General features: G+C 38.6%; 1 protein-coding gene across 1 annotated transcript in view; it reads right to left on the bottom strand.

The window, feature by feature from the left end:
• Positions 1–23,651, bottom strand: part of uvrag (UV radiation resistance associated gene) — a 176,493-nt gene that overhangs the window by 126,859 nt on the left and 25,983 nt on the right. Inside the window, exons 7-8 of the mRNA XM_037688147.1 lie at positions 16,721–16,826; positions 4,475–4,601 (exon numbers count right to left, since the gene is read on the bottom strand). Coding sequence (XP_037544075.1) covers positions 4,475–4,601; positions 16,721–16,826 — 233 coding nt within the window. The remainder of the gene's footprint in view (positions 1–4,474; positions 4,602–16,720; positions 16,827–23,651) is intronic.

The raw sequence follows: 23,651 nt of genomic DNA, 5'->3' as shown, positions 1-23,651 counted from the left end.
GTTGACCTAATTAGTGTTAATTGGTCTTCCAGCTGTTCGCTATATGCTCAATTTCCTTTATTCCAGCCACTTATTGCTACTTGTCCCAACTTTTTTGGGATTTGTTGACACTGTGAAATTTTGAATCAACATATTTTTCCTTTAAAATAATACATTTACTCAGATTAAACTTGATCTGTCATCTATGTTATATTACGAATAAAATATTGACATTTGCCATCTCCACATCATTGCATTCAGTTTTTATTCACAATTTGTTTAGTGTCCCAACTTTTTTGGAGTCCGGTTTGTATAAGTGTATGAAGTTTCATGAAATTATCCTAAGTTAATCAAAAGTTATGGGTGGGACAAGAAAGTTTACATGCGTAAATGCATATACCGGTACGTATGTACGGGCAGTCTATGCCTGCATTTAGAGGGGTATATAAACTATTAAAAGTCTAAAAGAAAACCATTTCTCAATTATAAGAAAAAACATAAACAAGTCTATATTTCTATCCTTGTGATATTGTATTGACTTCCATTCATTTCTGTAGCCTAACCCTGGCACACACCTATACACAACAATCTGGCTCCTTGGAAACAACATTTAAAACATAGGGGTGGCTCAAGACTCCTGCACAGTACTGTGCATTTGCCATTTCAACAACCCTGTGTTTTTGTTATGTTATGAACTGTAACCACAGTAGTAAAACCCCTCCTTAGTGCTCAGACATCTGAGCCACAAGCTGCAGACTTCACAGGGTTAATCGAATGATGCCACTGCTCAAAAATGTCTGTTTAAGTGGTCTGAAACCAACTGCGCCAACCACAAAAATGATTTAATATTCTCTACAATATGTGCATGTATGTTTGTGTTGAGAGACTCAGTCATCAGAACAGAATATGATTTCATGTCTCCTGTACGTGATGACCAACTATGCTGTACTCTTCTGTAGACTCATATGAACAGCTACTGTAGCAAAGAATTCATAATCGCAGATTCACAGGTGTTGGCAGACAACAGGAAAAGTTCATGTATAAAAATTAAAGTTTCTTGAACCAAACCAATTGTTTGTTCAACAAATAAAGTTTACGTTGCAAGGTTTCAATCCATTACAGAGTAGTGCGTTACCAAGGGTCTTTTTGGAAACTGTGGTTCCAACTGTTTTAGATAATTGACAAGCTCCTCCTGTGGAGTTGTGGGCTTCATGGTCATCCTTACCCCATGACGCAAGATCTTGCATGGAGCTCCAGACGAAGGGTGACTGATTACTTTTTTTTTCTTTAATTTCTGATAACGTGACCCAGCACATCAAATCAAAGATTAAGTGAGATTTGGTCAAAAAGAGGTGGGCACATTTACAGATTTTTGGCTTTTTAAACTACATTTTGATACTTAGATCATCCTGATAACACAAGTTCCAGATATGGCTTCATTCACCTCACTAATTGTAATAACCACTGAAAAATCTGTCTGAATTTTATTTAATATGTATTTTAATGACGATTTCTTGACATCATTTGAAAGAGAAAACCTCAAACTATATTTGAATATTGGTATTTCCCAGCTGGTATTGAAAATGATTTTGCTAGCGTGCAAAGAAAATAGAAAAAAATCGAAGACTTCAGCTCAAAATAATCGTTATTGTTGTTGATGCTATTTAGAAAAGTGCTTCAAAACATTCTTTAGGGTTATCATTGGGACATTTTCATTCAAAAGACCTGTAAATAGGATATTTACTTGTTATATTATAACAAAATCCAATTATTGCAAATTTTTAACCAATACACTATTGTACATTACCCCAAAATGTGTTCAGTATAACTTCCACCTGAGTCTTTTATTTCTTATTTTTCTTTCAGGGCTTTTATTTTTGTGTATTTCCTGTGAAGTTACATGCAGCCATGTAAATGTTAGCTGGATTACAGCAAGAAAAGACAAGGGAACCCTGGGAACAAATTATTGTTTGTTTTAATATGTTTTATTGTTGTTAAAGGCGGGCAGCACGGTGGTGCAACTGGTAGAGCTGCTGCCTCTCAGCGAGCAGGTCCCTGGTTCAAATCCCGGTCCAGGGGTCTTTCTGGGTGGAGTTTGCATGTTCTCTCTGTGCATGCTTGGGTTTTCTCCGGGTACTCCGGTTTCCTCTCACAGACCAAAAACATGCATGTTAGGCTGATTGGTAACTCTAAATTGTCCCTAGGTGTGAGTGAGAGAGTGAATGGTTGTTTGTCTCGTTTGTCTCTATGTGTCCCTGTGATGGACTTGTGACCCGTCCAGGGTGTACCCCGCCCCTCACACAGTGATTGCTGGACATGGGCACCGGGTAAAAGATAATGGATGGATGGATGGATGTTGTTAAGGCAATGATGTAGTTATTTTATGCAAGTGTTGAGAAGTTCCATGTTACTGTGTTAATCGCACTATGAATAGCTCAATCTATTCTGGCTATTCTATTATATATATCTGGCTCTCCTCAGGGATGTGCGTTAAGCCCCCTCCTGTTTACTCTGCTCACGTATGATTGTGCAGCTGCCCATCCAGGCTGTCACATTGTAAAGTTTGCAGATGATACAGCGGTGGTGGGATGCATCACAAACAATGATGAGTCCAGCTACAGGCAAGAGGTGGAACACCTGGAGAGCTGGTGCAAAGAGAATAACCTTCACATCAATGTGAAGAAGACGAAGGAGATGATTGTGGACTTCAGAAGGAACTAAAACATCTACACCCCCCTGAACATAAGAGGATCTGCAGTGGAAGTGGTCTCCACCTACAAGTACTTGGGTGTAGACATGAATGACAACCTCAGCTGGAGCAACAACACCACCAGCCTGATCAAGAAAGCTCATCAGAGACTCTACTTCCTCAGACGGCTGAGGCGAGCTGGTCTGGGAAGCTCAGTCCTCACCTCCTTCTACAGGTGTGCAGTGGAGAGCATCCTGTGCTCCAGCATCAACGTGTGGCATGGAGGCTGCACAGCTGCAGAAAGAAAAGCTTTGCAGAGAGTGGTGAAGGCTGCACAGAAGATGTTGGAGTCTGTCTCCCCACCATCACAGACATCTACACCTCCAGATGCAGGAAGAGGGCCACCTGCATCATGAAGGACCACACTCACTCAGCACATGCAGTTTTTGCCCCGCTCCCATCAGGAAGGAGGTTGAGGAGCATTAAGTGTAGAACCACTAGGACTGAGGAACAGCTTCTACCCTGAGGCTGTTAGACTCATGAATCTCTAACCAGAATAATCACTGTGAAAAACCACATCATGTTGCTGCTGATCTGTTTCATGTTGCTGCTGATCTGTTTCAATGTTGATGTGTTCATGCGTGCTCATCTGCTCACAGACTCATGTTCATGTTTGTGGTGATGTTCAATGTTTTATGTTATGAGTGCTTAGTGTATATTTAGTTGATGTTTTTCTTAGTTCATATCTTAGATGTTATTACTGTTTTCCTTATACATTTTATTGTTGGATGTAACTGGGACCCCGTGTACATAATTTCGCTCCACCACATGTACCACATGAGGTGCGAATGACAATAAAGAATCTCTGACTCTGACTGTGTGCTATAAGGAGAACTTCAACACGCTACAAGTTTAAACTGAAAGTTTGTGTTTATGCACCAAAATCAATGTAAAAAGTCGATTGTTAATGTTTGTATGCTCATTGAAGAGACATTCATTGTTTGAGAAAGTAAGAGCTCATTTATGAGTTCAGTTAATTTTATGTCCTTTAGGTCTTATGGTGTTTTCATGACAAGAAGATTACAAAAACAAATACTGGTAAGGTAAAGTCTTGAAACATCAGTTTGGTTCACTGTTGTCTGGCTGGGGTTTGTAACAACTATAGCTGCTCCCTACAAACCAATTTGCAACTCAGTCCTTGGTTCAATAAGATCGGTCACTTGTTCGTACCATCAGTCGTCACCTTCCCACCAAGTTTCTACTGAAGGTCCATTCCAACCTTGTACAAATCCTGTGTCTGACTTCTTTTGACAGCTCTAAGCGTGATGAAAAGGTTGGAATAGAAAAAAATTGATTCAGTGGACAGGTGTGCTTTATACTCTCAACAAGTTAATGATGAGTGTTGCTGGCTGGTTTATTTATAATAATCAGTGTACCATACGAGCACATAACCAATTAATGGAACCAAGAACTCTAACTGGGTACAAATTTTATTCAATGATGTGTAAATCAGTTTACAAATTGTATGTACAGTTTTCGCTGAAACTTTAGTTATTATTCTGTCACTGCATTAAAATGTAACTATCAAAAAAAATGTGAGACTTTTCGTTTCTTTGTAAATAGGCAAACATTGAAAATATGCAGTGGATTAAATAATTACTGCCCCCACTGTAGTTACTACTGTATGTGTGCTGCAAAATCAAATCAGTGCATAACACCGCTGTAATCTTTATTCTTTTAGAAATGGGAGCTGCTCAACGTAAAAAGCTGATTTGTACATGGTAATGTGGTTTTAGTGTGTTTTACCTTTCTTCTGTAGCTCTGCCCTCTCCTTCTGTTGAATGTCTACTTCCCTGCCCAGGGCCTTCCTCTGCCGCTGCAGCTCACTACGGAGCACCGCAATACGCAGCTGCATGCACTCCCGCTCTTTCTTCTGTTCACAGAAACGAAAAACAAAAGGGAGGGAAAAATATTAAACATGTGGTTACAGCAAGATTCTGAGTTTATTACGTTCTGTGCAGATCCCAAAATTCCTACAAGCTCTGTCAGGAACAAGCTTTGTTTTTGCAGCCTGATCCCATGTCTCATTGATTTAATACATGTCCACTGAGAAAATGCTTGCAGTTAATATTTCAGAATCCTTTGTCAACAATTAAAGGCAAAAAAGAAAGAAAACGAGAACCATTTCACTGAGCCCCAAGATCAGTGTTACTGGTAAAACTTGTCGGTAATGTTCCCCAGTCGTGGGAACGGCTGGCTGCAAGTGAAGTGGTGCGAAGTTTCAACTTTTGAGGTTCAAACACCTGATGAAAAGATGGGAGTAAATGAGGCTCGAGGTCAAACCTGGATAATGCACATTCTTTTGGCAGCATCTTTATGAACATAATTATATTTTGATTCTGTATTCTTTTGTAGTCATCACTTTTTTATACTAAATATAATTTATACCAATAAGAAGTGCAAGTAGTCCCTCGCTAGTTCATTTTTCGCAGACCCGCTCTATCGCCGTTTTTCAAAGTAAGATTGGACATGACACAATTGGCTGATTGATGGATGAGCTGCACGATCTGCATGGAATTTTTATTTAAAATAAATTAGTTTAAATTATTTAGCACCTGCTGCACCTGTGTGCAGCCCACAGCTGGGGGAGAAGCTTCCTCCTGCAGCTGATCTCCGTGCAGAGGAGAGAAGTGGGTGTGGCCGAGAGTGCAGCCGGAGGCAGAGAGCTGAAATCATGACATGCTGTGCTCTTTTAGAGCATTTAGAGTTTAGAAACGTTGTTTAGAATTTTGCAAGAGTGTGGGAAGGGTTTAAAACATCTTTATACATAAAGATACACTGCCTGGCCAAAAAAAAGTCACCACCTGGATTTAACTAGACAAACAGGTACGAGCCTCCTGTTGGATCATTACTGCATGAGTGATCATCTTTCAGCTGCAACAAGTTATTTAACCCCAACTGGTGCAATGAGTTGCTTCTCATTTCTTCAACTACCATGTCTAAAGACACATCACGTGGTCGTGGAAAAGATCTCAGTCTGTTTGAGAAGGGTCAAATCATTGGCATCAAGCAGAGAAAACATCTAAGGAGATTGAAGAAACTACTAAAACTGGGTTAAGAACTGTCCAACACTATTAAAAACTGGAAGGACAGTGGGGACCCATCGTCTTCAAGGAAGAAATGTGTCTGGAAAAAATCCTGAATGATCGTGATCGGCGATCGATCACTTAAATGTTTGGTGAAATCAAATTGACGAAAAACAACAGCAGCACTCAGAGCTGTTTAATAGTGAAAGTAAGAACATTTCCACACGCACAGTGTGAAGGAACTCAAGGGATTGGGACTGAACAGCTGTGAAGCCTTAAAAAACCACTAATCAGTGAAGCTGACTGGAAAAAAAGGCTTCAATTTGCTAAGAAGCATAAAGATCGGACTCTGGAGCAATGGAAGAAGGTCATGTGATCTGATGAGTCCAGATTTACTCTGTTCCAGGGTGATGAGTGAATCAGGGTAAGAGGAGAGGCAGGTGAAGTGATGCACCCATCATGCCTAGTGCCGACTGTACAAGCCTGTGGGGGCAGTCTATGATCTGGGGTTGCTGCAGTTGGTCAGGTCAAGGTTCAGCAACAGTTTGTGCTCAAAGAACGAGGTCAGCTGACGACCTGAATGACCAGGTTATTCCATCAATGGATTCTTTCTTCCCTGATGGCACGGGCATATTCCAAGATGACTGCCAGGATTCATCGGGCTGGAATTGTGAAAGAGTGGTTCTGGGATCATGAGACATCATTTTCACACATGGATTGTCCCCCACAGAGTCCAGACCTGAATCCTTGGGATGTGTTGGAGAAGGCTTTGTGCAGTGGTCACAATCTGCCATCATCAATGAAAGATCTTGGTGATAAATTCATGCAACACTGGATGGAAATAGATCTTGTGACATTGCAGAAGCTTATCGGAACAATGCCCCAGCAAATCTTAAGGCGGTCCAACGAAATATTAGTGTGTGACCTTTTTTTTTTTGGTGGCAACATTTTTTGGGGCCAGGCAGTGTATATATACAGTAGTCCCTTGCTACTTCGAGGTTTGACTGTCGCGGACTCCCTCTATTGCGTTTTGTTAAAGTACAGTACTGTACATAATATTTAAAATATATATATATATTTATTTATGCGCCGCCATTTTGTAGGTTTCTTTCATTTTTCATTAAGCCTTCACTGTTTTGCCAGTCTAAAGAACTACCGTTACCCAGAAGCCATCAGTTCACTTCCCTTCACGACTGCTCTAACTACTCAGCCACAGCCGCCGCTAAATATTTAGTTTGGTTTAATACACTTCACATTTTGATTGCCTTTAGATTCTCCCTGTTTCACAGGTTTTTAAGACCTCTTCATTGGAAAGGCCTTCAAAAGTCCAAGCTCGTTTACTCTTCTTTTGACTGATTAAAAGAGTTTTTTTTTGTAAAGTCATCATAGTAAGTGTGTGCGAGTATCGCTCACTATGCGAGTATCAATATCACTGAAGAGCAAAAGTTAGGTGTGATAAATATCTTCCCTTTGTTTGTCCCATACATAATATTTGTCAAGTAAATTCAGGAAAATGTTTTCTGCACAAGGTCAGAAAATTAAAGCAACTGCTTCACAATTCAGGTCTACAGTTTCAGATGTTTATGTTTTTATCCCTCGTTCCACATCTTTGTATTAGTGTTTCATTGTGTTATAAAAGGCAATGGAAATGCAGCGTTTTGTCTCCTCCAAGCTTTTCTTTTTATTATCATGACATTATTTTCAGAAATCTAAAGCTGCAGACACGGTTATCTTAGTGTAAATTGGAGGGGGAAACAGCTGCTCCTAATGTCAACCTGACAAGATGTCAAGTCAGGCAGGTGTAAACACAAGGCACGTTTGTTAAACTGATGCAGACAGTGGCATTATCAGTGTGGTATCACAGAGGAATGTGTTTTGAGTGGCAGCAAAGGAAGTCCAAAATTTGAACACTGAAAAATTTGTAGCATGCGGTTGAATCGTGTGGACAAACAAAGAATGAGATAAATGCAGTAGGTTCAAGCTGTAATCAAAGGTCACTGTTGAAATATGTGGCAAATATTGATGCAGATGCACAAAACACACAAATAAAATAAAATTAAAACTTTATGAATCCCAAAGGGAAATTAAGTAATGATTGATACTGCAGTAAAACATCATCGTCTCTACCAAAACTCTGACTCGTCTCTCACGCACTCCGTGCCCAGCAGAAGCATCAGAGCCATTCGTCAACATCTTGTCCTCTCTACAGAGAGAACTTCCCTCATGTCTATATCTGATAATGGTGTGTGTCCTTGAAAGTGCCAACTATCCACAAACATACAGCAAGAGCTTAAAGGACGGTCGGGTACTAATGTGAAAAATAATACGAGGCGAGCAACTGGTGATGAGCAGAACCAGACAACAAAAATCCTGATGTTGGGATAAGCAGATGGGACACTTCACAAGATGCCAAAATAGATTTAACAGACAAAATCGAGTGATCTATAAAGACAAAAAGAAGAAGCTGCAGAGGAGAAAGATATGGGTAAAGAAGATCTGGCAGGGAGTGAGCTGTTCTTGCATCCAGTCAGCACAAGCTGTGACATCTCACACAAACGTACACTTACTTAGATCGCAATCACAGAGTGGATCTGAAGAAAACATAGATAGCACTGCTTCAGATGATTGCTGAAGGCTTTGAGGACAGAGCAGAGCGTGTAATCAGCTGCTGAGAAGACAACTGATAGAGCCTCCATCTCTCCAGTGTGTCGCACCCTGATACTTGCACGTTTACCACCACTGGCTTTGGCACGAACCGCCAAACCTCCTACACTTTCACTGAGCGCAGAGGTGACACGTGGTTCACAGCCATGCGAGTGTGTGTGCAGCAGAGACTAGGAGCCACCAGCAGGGTCTGTCTGACTCCCACTGAACATCAAACTGGAAAAGGTCAGCTGAGTAAATAAGCAGCAGGCAGGGGAGTGGGGGATTAATAGCAGAGAGTGGGTGAGAGGGTGAAAGGGCCATGTGCTGGGGTTTGTGGCCTTCACGCTGCCAACCTTTGATGTAGGCTCACTATAAAGTGCTCACAGGGGAAGGGACAGAGCTCTCAGAGGGTGGAAACTCTTAGAAGAGCCACACAATGCTCCTCTCACTTCAAGCTGCAGGCCTTCACAGAACGTAGACAAGGATTATGTGAAATATTGGCCGAGTTGAGCTCCGAAAGAGGTTTGAGGAATGTTTTGCTGAGAGAGAAATATCACAGAAGTTTTTTGAACGAGATTCTTTGTAGCTAAAAGAAAGGAGCCTCAAAGCTTCTGCGAAAAGAATAATGCCAGTGGACCAGCTTCAATAGGTCGGTTAAAGGTTTGGTGGAAAATGAGCTTTTCTGAAAGAGAACATGAAGGAAAAACCAGCTGTATCAGTTGTCTGAAGAGGCACTAAAAACTTTCAAGTCTGGTATATGTGAAACGGCACATCCACTCACGGAGCTGACAACCATGGGTGGACATAAAAGCAGCCCACCTGTCCAAAAATCTTTTCAACATGGAAGTCATGGGAAAAAGAAAGCCTTTTTACAATCCTACAGTTTGCACCTAGGGACATATTAAAAAATGATCTGGTCTTTTGCAGGTTCTAAAATGATCTGAATCTAACCTCACATGTACAAAAACACTCAACAGATCCCACCAAGTCATTATTTATTCAACAAAAAACAAAGCCAAAATAGAGAAACTGTGTGAAAATCCTAGGTCCACTCCATGAATCAACAGCTTGTTGAACCTCTTTTAGCAGAAATAACTCCCAGGGCTCATGTTCTCTAGGACTATCAGCTTCACATGGCTGTGAAACTTTTGCCCACTCCTCTTTACAGCATAGTTTAAAGTTTTTGTTTCTGCATAGACTTCTAAAGTTCCCACCAGAGTAATTCAATCAGGTCAAGGTCTGGACATTGACTGGGTGATTACAACCTTGATTACTTTCTTTTTCAGCCATTCTCGTGTAAATTTGCTGTTGTGCTTGGGATCGTTGTCCTATTGATCCAGTTTTGGTCCAAGCTTCAGCTGTCAGACAGATGACCTCACATTTGACTCCAGAATCATTTACATCTGTGAAACATGGTGGTGGTAGTATCATGGTTTGGACCCGTTTTGCTGCATCTGGGCCAGGACGGCTTGCCATCATCGATGAAACAATTAATTCTGAATTATATCAGAGAATTCTAAAGGAAAGGTCTCGATTGTCCTTCCATGGTGTCGTGTTCAGCTTTTTTTGTCCTGTCAGCCCTGATCTGAACCGGGCCCAGGAGCAGCTACAACCAGGCCAGAGCTGGAGAGATTCTGGCGAACTTTGCTGGACGTGTCCTATGGATCTTGCTCTTTGGACTGCGAGTGGCGAGGTGTCCGTCTGTGTTGGTGTCGGTAGTGGATGTGGGGAGCGGCTGTTGGATCTGGCTGCCGGGTGTCTGCCTACATCTGTGGATGTGTGAGTAGCTGTTTTGCTATATCTATGAGGATCCAAGGAGCAGACTAAGCAGCTATCATCTCGTGGTCTGTGTAAGTGGAGTCACTGCCATCTCGCAAACTTTTTTTGTCTAAAAATGTCAAATAAATCAAAACAAAAAAAGGAGCAGACTGAACAGAACTTGGATAATATGGATGAAATAAGAAAATCTTTGAATTTTATGAGCGCTGAACTTGCTAAACTGACTTCCCAACAGAATCTTTTGATGGGCTTGTTTGAAGAAACCAAGCAATTGAAACTACAAATAGTAAATAAAGATAAAAAAATAATGGAATTAGAGCAAAGAATAGATGATCTGGAACAGAACACAAGACTAGATAATCTAGTCATAACTGGACTTGAGATTAAGCCTCAGTCATACGCAAGAGTGGCTGCAGGTGAAAAAATGACTGAAGATGGATCTCAGCGAGAACTTCGGACCTTGGAGGAACAAGTGGTCACCTATTTTCAAGATAAAGACATTGATCTTGATCATGATGACATTTCGACCTGTCACACATTGCCTAGTAACAAGGATAAAAACAAACCTATAATAGTGGTAAGATTTACTAACAGAAAGTCAAGGAATAATCTATTGATGCAGGCAAAAAAACTAAAGGGAACAAATGTCTATATTAATGAACACTTAACAAAGAAAAATGGCACTATTGCTCGTGAGGCAAGGGTGTTAAAAAAAAGGAACAAAATATTTTCTACTTGGTCAAGAAATGGAAAAATTTGGATTAAAGAACGAGACGGATCTCAAGCCAAGTTGATAAAAGATCTAAAGGATTTGGAAAGATTAAAATAATCCTAAATGATTATTATGAAATTTATTATGAAACATCTCGTACATACAGTATACTACATAAATTAAATACCATGGCAAAAAACTTCATTGAAAAATGATAATGAATAATGAATCAGAATTCAAAATATACAATGTAGATGATGTCATTAATAGAAATATTTTTCCAATAATTCAGAATAGCCAATATTATAATGTAGAACAATTCAACCAAATCAGTAAAGCTAATGAAGCACTCTCTATAATTCATTTTAACTCAAGAAGTCTTAATGCAAACATTTCTGAGATATCAGAATTCTTAAAAAGATTTAATACACCTTTTACAATAGTAGCAATATCTGAAACTTGGTTAAATGATGAAAACATACAAAACGTTTACATAGAAGGTTATGAACTTTATTATATGAATAGAAAAAACAAGAGGGGTGGAGGAGTGGCTTTATTTGTCAACTGTGAAATAAAGTGTAGATTGTACAGCGACATGTCATTTGTAGTCGACAATATAATGGAAATGTTAACAATAGAAATAATAAACAAAAATGGTAAAAACTTTATCATAAGTTGTGTATATCGAGCACCAGGTTCAAGAATAGAGTTATTCACTGATAAATTAATTGAGTTACTAGTAAAGAGTAGTAATAAAAATGTTTTTATATGTGGTGACTTTAATATTGATCTTGGTAACAAAACAAATTCAAATAGCCACGAAACTTTCATTGATTCAATGAGTGGTATATGTTTTTTTCCGTTAATAACAAATCCTACTAGAATCACATCCCATAGTGCTACAATAATTGATAATTTCTTTACAAATGTCATATATGGGGATGTGAAAAGTGGTATCTTAATGTCCGATATAAGTGATCATTTACCAATTTTTATAACTTATAACAATGATGATATTTGTGAGAAAACTATTAAAAAAAACAAAAGATCAATAAATACATCCAAAAGAGCTTTAGATAAATTTAAAAATGACCTAAAGCAACAAAATTGGGAAGATGTCTATGTAGACGACGTAAATATATCTTATGAAAAATTCATGAATATACTAGAAGTTCTGTACAAAAAAAATTGTGTGCAAATAAATAATAAACAAATAAAAAATAAGGTCGATCCACCATGGATGACAAACGGACTGAGAAATGCATGTAAAAAAAAGAATAATCTCTATTCATGTTTCCTTAAATCTAGAACGCATGATACAGAAACCAAATATAAAAAGTACAAAAACAAATTAGTAGGGATTATACGAAAACAAAAGAGGGAATATTACAGCAAATTATTAAACAAAAGTAGTGGAAATATGAGGGCAACATGGCAAGTATTAAATTCTGTTCTTAATAAAAATAAGGTTGGAAATGGTATTTCAAAATATTTTGTTGAAAATAACGTGGAAATCCACGATGAAAATGAAATTGTAAATGGATTCAACAATTATTTTGTGAATGTCGGGTCAAACCTCGCTGCAACAATACCAAATGTTGATGCAAATGTGAGTTATTTAATAAATAGTCGTGTAAATAGTATGCTTCTAAAGGGAACTGACAAAGAAGAAATAATGATGGTAGTAAATAAATTTGCTGATAAAAAATCAAGGGATTGTGAAGACATGGATATGACGGTTGTGAAGGAAATAATGAGTTGTGTAATTGAACCATTTACATATATTTGTAACTTGTCATTTTCAACAGGAATATTTCCTAACAGAATGAAAATAGCCAAGGTAGTCCCTCTTTTTAAGAATGGCAGCAAATGTCAATTTAACAACTACAGACCCATTTCTTTGCTGCCTCAATTTTCGAAAATCTTGGAAAAATTATTTGTAATCAGATTTGACCTCTTTTTAGAAAAACATAATATATTGAGTAATAGTCAATATGGGTTCAGATCAAATAACTCAACTTCAATGGCTCTGATGGAGTTGATAGAACACATTACTACAGCTGTGGATCAACAAAAATATTGTGTGAGTGTTTTTGTTGATTTAAAAAAGGCATTTGATACAATTGACCACACCTTACTTCTTGATAAATTGGATAAATATGGTATAAGAGGACCAGCTTTTCATTGGATCTGCAGTTATTTGCAGGACAGAAAACAATTTGTACAGATAGATGATATAAGATCATGCCTCTGTGATGTTTCATGTGGAGTACCTCAAGGCTCTGTACTTGGTCCTAAGCTGTTTATTTTATATATTAATGACTTAATTGATGTATCCAGTATCCTAAAATGTGTTCTTTTCGCAGATGACACCACTTTCTTTTATTCCGGTACTGATTTGGAACAAATGTTAGAGTTAATTAAGAGGGAGTTTGTCAAAATACAAACTTGGTTTAATTTAAACAAGTTATCATTGAATATTAATAAAACAAATTATATGATTTTTGGTAATAGAGTGACAACTACTGATGTTCCTTTCAAAATCGATGATATTGAAATATGTCGAGTGAGTGAAACAAAGTTTTTGGGTGTGGTTATTGATGACAGATTGTCTTGGAAACAGCACATAAATCTTGTAAAAAGTAAATTATCCAAATCCACAGCTGTACTATATAGAGTAAAGGATTTATTGAATGAGAAAGCTTTGTATTTGCTGTACAATACAATTATAATACCACATTTAATATACTGTGTTGATGTTTGGGGCATAGCATGCAAAACGACTACTAGGTCTATTTTAATCTTGCAGAAAAGAGCCTTAAGAATTATAACGAAAACTCATTACTATCATCCTACTAGTGTATTATTTTGTAAAATGAAGTTGCTGGGTTTTTATGATTTGGTGGAATATAATATTCTTTTGTTAATGTATAAAGCACGTCATTATACACTGCCCTCAAATATTCAAGTGCTTTTTGTAAAAAGAAAAAGTTGTTATAATCTAAAGGGCACTGATATTTTTGTTAAACCTAAATATAGAACTAGTTTAAAGGGTCGGTCAACGTTGATACATGGAATAGAACTATGGAATAGTTTGGAAACTGATGTTAAAACAGCTCAGTCAATGTCTGTATTCAAGAAAAAAATTAAGAGTATAATGTTGCAAAGATATATGTAATTTGGTTAATATAAAATGTTTTTAAAATCATTATATTACTATAAGTTGATTATTTGTTTCATGGTTGACTAATGCATGAATTGCATTGATTGTTTAGTTGTTGAAAAATTGTTTTCATGAATGGCTATTGCTTTAATTGATTGTTTGTATTGATTTTTTGTCTAAGAAGGGGCAGTTATTATAAGATTTTTTCTTCTTCTGCTTCCTTTCATTTTAAATTTTCTTTTCTGTCTTTTTTTATCCATATGGATTGTAAATTGTTTTTTCCTGTGTTTTAATTTGAAATGAATAAAATAAATGAAATGAAATGAAATGAAAATGAAAATGTCAGAACATCTGTCCATGAACTGAACCTCAAGAGAAGGTGGGTCATGCAGCAAGACAATGACCCTAAGAACAAAAGTTGTTCTACCAAACAATTCACCAAATTGTAAATCATGGATCTGTTGAGCTGGTTTCTCAGCACAATTGATCAAATTTTCTTGACGAGAAGAGAGGGCAAAGGAGAGCTTTCCTGCTCCAACAGGATACTGGCAACTGGATACACAATGGATTCCTGGGGGCAGTGGAAGATCGTGTGTCTGTCCATATCGCCGGTCGAGGATGCTAAAGATGTGTACATAACTGGATTTATGATCACAGGATTTCTGCTTTTTGGAGTTGGTGGTTACCTGGCATATCGACACATTGTGAAGCTGCCTGGCGAGGGGAAGTGTCGTGCTGTGAACACTCAGACTCGAATGCTGTGTGAGCTGAGCTGTAAGTTGGACGCGATTCTTGAAAATCGCAGGCTACTTGCAGTTCCTGAATCTTGCTAGAAAGGAATAGATCTTGGAGAAGTTTGCAAGCTTGGCTCGGCGGAGTTGATCACAAATTTGGCCATTTGGACTCGCCATTGAGATGTACCGGTAAGACTGTAAGGCAGACGGAAATTAACAGAGCCGGCCTGATCCAAAACAATAGCCGTTATCTGAATCTGTCTCCCCCCTGTGTCGGCCTTGGAAGGCTGACCATCTCAAATTATCCTGGATGTTATGTGAACAAGAGGTTCTGCTCCCCCCTACCCGCTCCCTTCCCCGAGGACATCTGTGGGCCTGTGTCAGAGCTGTACCGAGGCGGTTGATAAATATTGCACCATCACTTATCATGGACTATGACTGAGGAGGCTAACTGAGACAATGTTCATGGACTTACTTCCCTCAAACTCACCGCCGTGCTGGCCTCCCTCCTTTAGTAATGCATTTTGATGTTGATAGCAACAAGACTCAATTTGTAAATTATGTCAGTAATTGGAAATGATTTAATAAGCCTGTAAACAAGAAATTAGTTGTGTAAAACTATATGTTGCATTGAACATAAGATATTTTATTTATTCAAATGTTTTCCATATACTGCTGCTGTTGGTGTTATTAAGCCCTGGTGCTACTACTGTTACATCAGGAAATTCTGCTATCGATGTGAGAACAAGAAAAAGTTAAAAATAACCAACATCAGAGCTCAGCAGAGTTGTCCCCTTACATTCTTCAAGAAAAGAACAAAGCCATTTAGCACATTTAAGCAGAAGCGGATTCTTAAATGTGTAAATAAAGTGACAAAAAGTAAAATCCTTGAACTGACAGCAGGTGTTTCTCCTACGACTGTACGATGCCTTGATAAAATAAATGTTTTTTAAGGGTAGGTCTACCTGCAGGATAGAACAGAGGGGCCACTGTCTCTGAGCTGGAATAACAAAGGAAAAATATGAAATAAATGTTTACCATAAACACAAAGTCAGACCACAGCTATGTGGCTGCCAATTCCAAAAATGCCAAATATGTTTTCTTACTTTCTGCTGTTTTCTAGCAGAGGTAAATGCATCAGGTAGAAATATATAAAGGGCATTCTGCTCCAAGCATCATCATTCAGTCAGAGGGACATTCCTCTAGTTTAGTCATAAAACAGGCATCAGCTGCCCACAAGCAGTACTGACTTCTCATATGACGTTTTTAACATACAAATACATGTTGGACTTTGGGCAGCAAAAGCTTTAAATACTGAGGTGTTCAATACAACGAGTCCGTTGATGCTTATTGTTCAAACCAGAGTCTGTTTATACTGGTCACACATTTACAGCTCGATGGTGGTAATTGTGCAAAAAAATATAAACACAACTCAAAATATGTAATCTTTATATTTTCTCAAGACATAAAATATGTTTGGGCTTTATTTTTTTAGTATAGGCCTACAATAATTGGATCAAATAGAATGGCAACGTCTACTGAAATTAAGTACATACGCTTTGGTCAGAGTGTTTTAAATGAGCTAGAGCTTTTTGCCACTTCCACTTTTTAACTGGGTCATACAAGACAACAATATTTAAAAACTACAGAAACATTTAAATTTTTAATGAATGGACAGTATAAAAGTACATTAGATTTTAAGTGATCATATCTAAACTCTGATGAGTGTTGATAGTCACGAAAAGTCTGCTAACACTTTCTATTAAAGGTCAAACTTTGAATCTGCTACTGCTGGTCACAGCAGTTACTTCTTTATGGTGTTCGTAAAAATATGTTCATGTTTTGTGAAAGCTCAAAATTGAATTCAGCTTAAACATATCTTCTATACGATGATGAATGACGCCTCTGCTGCTGGTAGGTGACAAAGCTCACCCGCTCTGTGCAAGACGCCGTTGTCCTTAGTTTCTCCTCAATCTCCTTCCCAATCCTCTGGACAGTCACTTGTGTCTGTTTGATGGCTCGCTGCGCTGTGTGAAGCCTGCCAGAGGGGAGGAGAGCACAAAATCACAATCGTTATTATTTCACCAACACACGGAACAACAAGAACACTCTCGAGTTCAAACTTCATTTCTAAGACGTCATTTAAATGATTAGTTTTAAAAAATTACACACAGTAAACAAGCAATAAATTCATTTGAGCCTGGATGTTTATTGTGATTGTTTACATGGGATGGGATGAATAATCGCTTCCATGTGCGTTAACAATTACTGTGCAGTGTGTTTGTTATCAGTCTTCATTATTTCCCCTTCTTAAAGAGGTTAATGATGAAAAGTTGACGTTAAATAATAGGGGAAAACAACAATGAGAACATTTTGAACAATAAAAGTATACAGATGGGAAAAGAAAGATTACTCTGTAAAACAAAGTTTAATCACTTCTGCTGTGTAACTGAGCCGACTGCAGTTCGGTACGAGATTAAACATCCAACACACTTGAATCCATCAGTCTCAGGAAGCAAAGATAAACCTTAAAAAGCCCCGCTAATTAGCCACTGCCACAAAAAGGGAGGCCCGTTTCCAAATCCCACATCATGGTGATCGCTAAAATTGAGAACAGCAACGTCAGTACACAATGACAAGCAAACACGTTATTTAAACAATCATTCCCAGCAATCATCAACTTTCCAGAAAGTTTGGGTGATGTCAGATTCTTTCAGGACAAGAAGCAATCAGCATGACCCACGAGACCCCATTTATCTAGAAGCAAACATCCCATCTGGTGGGTTGACATGGTAAGACACAGTTAGATAATCCAGTTCATCCGTAATGTCTCGGTGTCATCATGGTGAGTTGCATTTCTTTCTTGAAAACACATACTGTACGTCCCATTACTTTAAACACAGCATTCTTTATGTCTGCATTTACAATCCTTGGTCAAAAGCAGCCACCGCTTTGTGCGAGGACCATTAAAGATTCAACCGTCTCCTCCAGGACTGACACAGGACTCCAGGGGAGCTTCCTCAGAGTCAGAGGCAAATACTTTTTACTAGACAGTATCAGAAAAGGGTTCAGACAAGCCTGAATCTGAAGGAAGCCAGTGCCAAGATTAACTACATAGATAGTTAAGTCTCTGTTTCTTCCATTATTCTAACAGTTTCAAAACTTTAAGCTTCGGAAACAGTGTTAAGAGTTGACATTTTTCTGCGCATAGTACTGGAAATAAAAAAAGTTAGGCACTGAAAAGGACTTTGGTGGATTTGGATGCAATTTTGTTCATATGTAGACCAACGACAGGTGCATAAAAGACGAGAACAGAAACCAGAGGGTATTAGCGGTGGCATCATGAGTACAGTGATGCAGATGTCAGACGGATGGGTCAGTCCAAATGGTAAGTGGTCAACAGACAGAGGATGACTCAGACATGTTAGACAACAATAGCAGCGCTCAGTGTTCTTTGGTTTGGGTTACATCGTGGGTTTGCATGAGACAAAGTGGTCCTACTGTGCAATTGCTCAGCATGAGGAGCATCCAGATGTTACGGTGATCTGAATGGACTCTTCATCTTCTTCTTTTGGCTTTTCTCTCGCCATGGGTTGCCACAGCACATCATCCTCCTCCATCTCATTCTGTCCTCACTCCAACTACATCCATGTCCTCTCTAACTGCATCCATATATCTCCTCTTTGGCCTTCATCCTTGTCTTTTTTTACTGCCAGCTGCATTTCTAACATCCTTCTACCAATATACCTACCGTCTTTCCTCTGGACATGTCCAAACCACTGTCCCTCCTCTGGACATGTCCAAACCACTGTCCCTCCTCTGGACATGTCCAAACCATCTCAGTGTGTCCTCCCTAACTTTATCTCCCAGTTGTTCAACCTGTGCTGTACCTCTGATGATCTCGTTCCTAATCTGATCCATCCTTGTCACTCCTAAGGAGAACCTCAGCATATTCATTTCTGCCACTTCCAGTTCTGTCTCCTGTCTTTTTGTCAATACCACTGTCTCCAGACCATACAACATAGCTGCACACTGTCTTGTAAACTTTTCCTTGAGTGATCTGAATGGACTAAGATTTAATATACTAATCTAGTCAAAAGCTTGGCCTAAAAAAAGACTTCTGCTTTTTCTTCGATACTTTGAGCTCTGTGACTGACTTGCATAACTCTTGATAGCCATTTGACAGAACATTACTTTAAAAAAAGACCAGACTACACCTTTAACTTTTGTCCATGACTGTATTAAAATACGTGTGAAGATCAGTTGCTCCTCTGCATGATAATGGTTGTTCTTATTTCTAAAGGAAGCCAATCATTAGCTTGAGATTTATACATTTTATTCATTATTTTATTTCTGTTAGACCCCAGCACAAAGAAATATTCAGAACACATGACTAGTATTGCAGAAAATACCCCGCTGTTTATTATTTATGAGTGATGATTTCGACATTTGGTAAAGGAATTAGCTAAAACTGGACACTTAATATTGCAAACAGGAAGAGGGGATTGTGGATTGGGTCATAAAGGGGATGTGAAAAGAGCTTTTTTTATTAGGCAAGCGCTTGCTTTTCGTCTTCAAGACATTGTCTCTTGAGTGAGTTTATTTCAAGAGGCTCTTTTTAACAGTCCTGCACTTTAGTTGGGTCGTTTTACAAATCTCAAGGGCCCTTTTCTGTTATGAAACTCTCAGTCACCTCCGGATTTTATTGCCTTGTTCTGGCGACCGACCAATAAATCCAAAGCCGATTCAGACTACTTACTGAATCAGCTTTGGATTTATTGGTCGGTCATTTCATGTTTTCGACCCCCTGTTTTTTCCTGCCTGAAGTGACAGAGATAGCCGCTGAGGACATCAGGGTGAATCCGTTTCGACAGCTTCATCTGATCGGTGAGTGCAATGGAAAAATCTGATATGACATTTTCCCCCCAGGTTAAAGCGGTTATCTCTTGACTCCTTTTCACGCATGTCTGCACTCTTATCATCCTTTAAGTCTTGGCCTCGTGCCTGCTCATCACCTGCAGACTAGTAAAAAAAGGGCGAATCCGCCCACACCTGGACACAACTGTAACTGCCAGGCGACTGTCCAGAAACACCAACTCCTGACCTTTGGCAGCTTTCTCTTCCTGAGACTCAACAGACATACTGCAGCTTGGCCACAGATTCTTCTAGATTCAAGTGTGTGCCCTCAACCCTTCATCCTGATAAATATCATACAAATATTACTGTCTGCTGCTTTTACAACGTAACTAGTATCTTCAAAGGTGTCGCTCTGCTTAAGAAATTTGAATAAAAATGACTTTGTAAAAGTTTTCCACAGTCCCTTTGAGATGTGCTTAAATTCTCTCCCTGTCTTTTATACAGAGCATACTCAAATGGGAAAACAGAAAGAGAACTTTAAACCCCCAGAAATATGGCAAGCTCGTCAACCTGAATTATTGGTTTTCTATTCGTTTATCTTTGCTGATGACCTCTCTCTAAATATTTGCAACGGTCTCGAAGCTTGGCTGTGGTCCTGCATCTCTAATTTTGGAATCAAGGATGGGAAGTAATCAGTAAATACAGATGTGTCATGTGGCCTAGAGATATGCCAAAAACTGGTCTAACGAATATGTAAAAGAAGAAAGTGTCTGAAAGAACATGGAGTGCCCCATCTGAAAGTGTTATGCTGCTATTTTTTTAATAAGACAAACAATAAGTTGTCAGTTTGCATAACTATACAGCAGATAGTTTGTCAAATACTTTGTATTTTCTATTGGCGCACAATTCTTCAAATCCGTGACTATGCTACAGCAAAAAATGCTTGTTCTAAAAATAAAAAAACAAAAATGAATTTCTGTGAAGTGTCTTATGTATAATCCTTTAGAATACAATTAAAAAACACAGTCTCGTAGTAATTTTAAATTGATCAAAAGAGGAATGTGTGTACCTTTACTCAACAACTGATCTGAAGGGGAATGCAAAAGTAAAATGTTTTATTTCAGTAAAGTTTGATTCCTCATTATCAGGTTTCTAGGAAAAATGGTAAACATTCTTTCACTATTAGTTACGTTTCTAATAAAAATGCATTAAGTGTTTAGAAAATATAGTGTGCTCTGTTGGATGTGAAATATGCATAAAAAGCTGAAATACTTCCAACTAAATACAGAATTAGTTAATACTTCTTTAAATTCTTCACCGGACATTTCTTTTTAAATAACACAATATTTTTTACCCTTTTGATATAAAATGGTTGCATTATCATTTATTAATTTTATTCTATTTAAAATTTAAATTAATGTGATGTTGACAACTTAAGATCCTAAACCATTTCTTAATTTTATGACATTTTTTAACAAATGCAAATGCGAGGCAACCTTGCATAGAAAATGTGATCAACCTTTATCTTATGATAATAAAATACATATAATTTCATTTGAATTAGTAAAGACTACAAATCCTTACATACAAATTAATGATGTGAATTAATTTCTCTACAAGCACTTTTTGTACCTTAATCCAAATTTCGAAATACAACCCATAACGTAGCTTTATATACAGTAACTCAAGAAACAGATACATTATGTCTACAGTCTGCGATGAGCTGCACCTGTCTTTAGACTGTGGTAAGTGAATTTGTTTTTTATTCTGTTAGAGCTCAGGGAAGCTTTAGAAACAGCTGGTTACGTTTGTTATTTGCCTCAGAGATGACGTTGGGATTCAGGCTTCGTGTCTTACTTATCAGACATATCATTCTCTGTTAGTTTAAGAAATTTATCTTCCTCTGCATCGCCTGTCAGTTGTGGAGCTCTTCACGGCTCCATCTTGGGGTTAATTTTATACACTTGGTACTTAGTGTCAGATTTTTTGCAAACAATATTTCATTCTATTGTTATGCAGATATATGCTCTCGAATCCAAATGACGAACATCCTTTTCATCAGTTCTAAATTGTATTACAAAGAAAAATGCTGGATGGCTTCCAACGGTCTGCAGTCAAATGATAGCAAATCCGGGTTGATACTTTTGGGCCCTCCAAACATTTTTGTAGTAAGAGTGTCCTGCTTGAATTCATCATTTGATCTTCAGAACCCCATCAAGTATACAAGTGTCATTTCAGACAGTAAAAATTTTAATAAATTTAGACTGTTGTAACACTCTTTAGGCTCTTTCACAAAACACCTCAAACTGGGATTTAGATACCTTCTGCTCACCTTGGTTTGATTTCTGAATGGACTGAGGCCACAAGGGGGCGTCTAACACAACTAATACCAGATGTGCATTTGTGCAACAAAGCAAAGTAGTAACAGAGCCAAAACAGTCACCAAGTGAGAATGCAAGACTGCTTTGCAGCTCAATAATTTGATTAAGTGATGACATACAGGTCTGTGCGTCCACCTGGCTGCAGGATTAAAGAGCAGATTTGTTACAAATGAAAAATCCATAGGCACAGAAATTAAAATTTAATTTAAAGGGTTAGTAAACCACCATGAAAAACACAAAACTGAGTTAATTCATCATAACTTAAAAATTATGTGAAAGAATTGTTCATCACACTTTTAATGTACTGCACTCTGTCAACCCAGCTGAGTTCTGTTCCACATGTGGAACATCTATGTGAGATACAAAGTTTGTTTTCTCAGTCATCCAGGTATATAACAACAAAAAAGGTTGAATCATGTCATCTGGACTTCGTTTTTTTTGTTAAAAAGAAACGTTTCGCCCCTCATCCAAGAGGCTTCGTCAGTCTGAGGCCTAGCCATCTGGTATTACCCAGAAGCCACCCTGACTCTTGTGTTTCAAGCCTGCCTCAGGCTTCTGGGTAATACCAGATGGCTAGGCCTCAGACTGACGAAGCCTCTTGGATGAGGGGCGAAACGTTTCTTTTTAACAAAAAAAACTAAGTCCAGATGACATGATTCAACCTTTTTTGTTGTTATATACCTGGATGACTGAGAAAACAAACTTTGTGTTTTTGAAACCATTAGTGAAAAGGCCAGACTTCAGGGGTATCTGAGGCAGGCTTGAAACACAAGAGTCAGGGTGGCTTCTGGGTAATACCAGATGGCTAGGCCTCAGACTGACAAAGCCTCTTGGATGAGGGGCGAAACGTTTCTTTTTAACAAAAAAAACGAAGTCCAGATGACATGATTCAACCTTTTTTGTTGTATCTATGTGAGATGTTGCCAGCTCCATCTGTGCTTTATGAATGGCCAAAGACAACTTAAAGACAGATTGATCTTTGCAACCATTTTGCATAAATGTTTAAGTGTCTTATTTTGGCATTAATCAGTCTCTGACGTCCAGTCTGCAGCAGGTTCAGAATTCTGCTGATAGACTCCTAACTAGAGCTGTCATTTTTAACCCAAACCCGGAACCCAGCCCGGCCAGACCCGGATTAGGGCCAGGACGGGCCATAATAATGTGCGGACCGGGCCGGTGTCGGGATTTTGACTGCATCAGCGGACGTGCACGGCTGACGATCTAACTATATGATAACATGGCTTGCAGAACAATCACCTGCCTCACGCGGCCATTTGACCGCACGCTGATGGGCCTTGACAGAAGTAAAAAAAAAAAAAGTTTAGTTAAGCTTCAGATGGTCTAGTGCCAGGCCCAAATGAATGTTCATTCAGCCGCTGCACTCCGTGGATGCACGCGGCCGACGACCCGAACAGGTGAGATCACAAAATATCCGAAATGTCAGAGCAGGGTCCGTGTCTGAATAATGCAGAATGCAGCAGAAGCAGAGACTTAATGCGCTTTGATGGCCATGAAAGGGCAAACACCCCCTCAGCTCCAATCTTCTGCCCCCTTAGATGCGCATGTCCGCCAACCGTTAACTATAACTATATAAGCAGTCAAAGCGTAACTAAAAATGTCGGGGG

The sequence above is a fragment of the Nematolebias whitei genome, chromosome 14, assembly GCF_014905685.2.
Source record: "Nematolebias whitei isolate Nwh7 chromosome 14, NemWhi1, whole genome shotgun sequence".
In the NCBI taxonomy this organism is placed as follows: Eukaryota; Metazoa; Chordata; class Actinopteri; order Cyprinodontiformes; family Rivulidae; genus Nematolebias; species Nematolebias whitei.
This window is presented reverse-complemented; position numbering and strand designations above follow the sequence as displayed.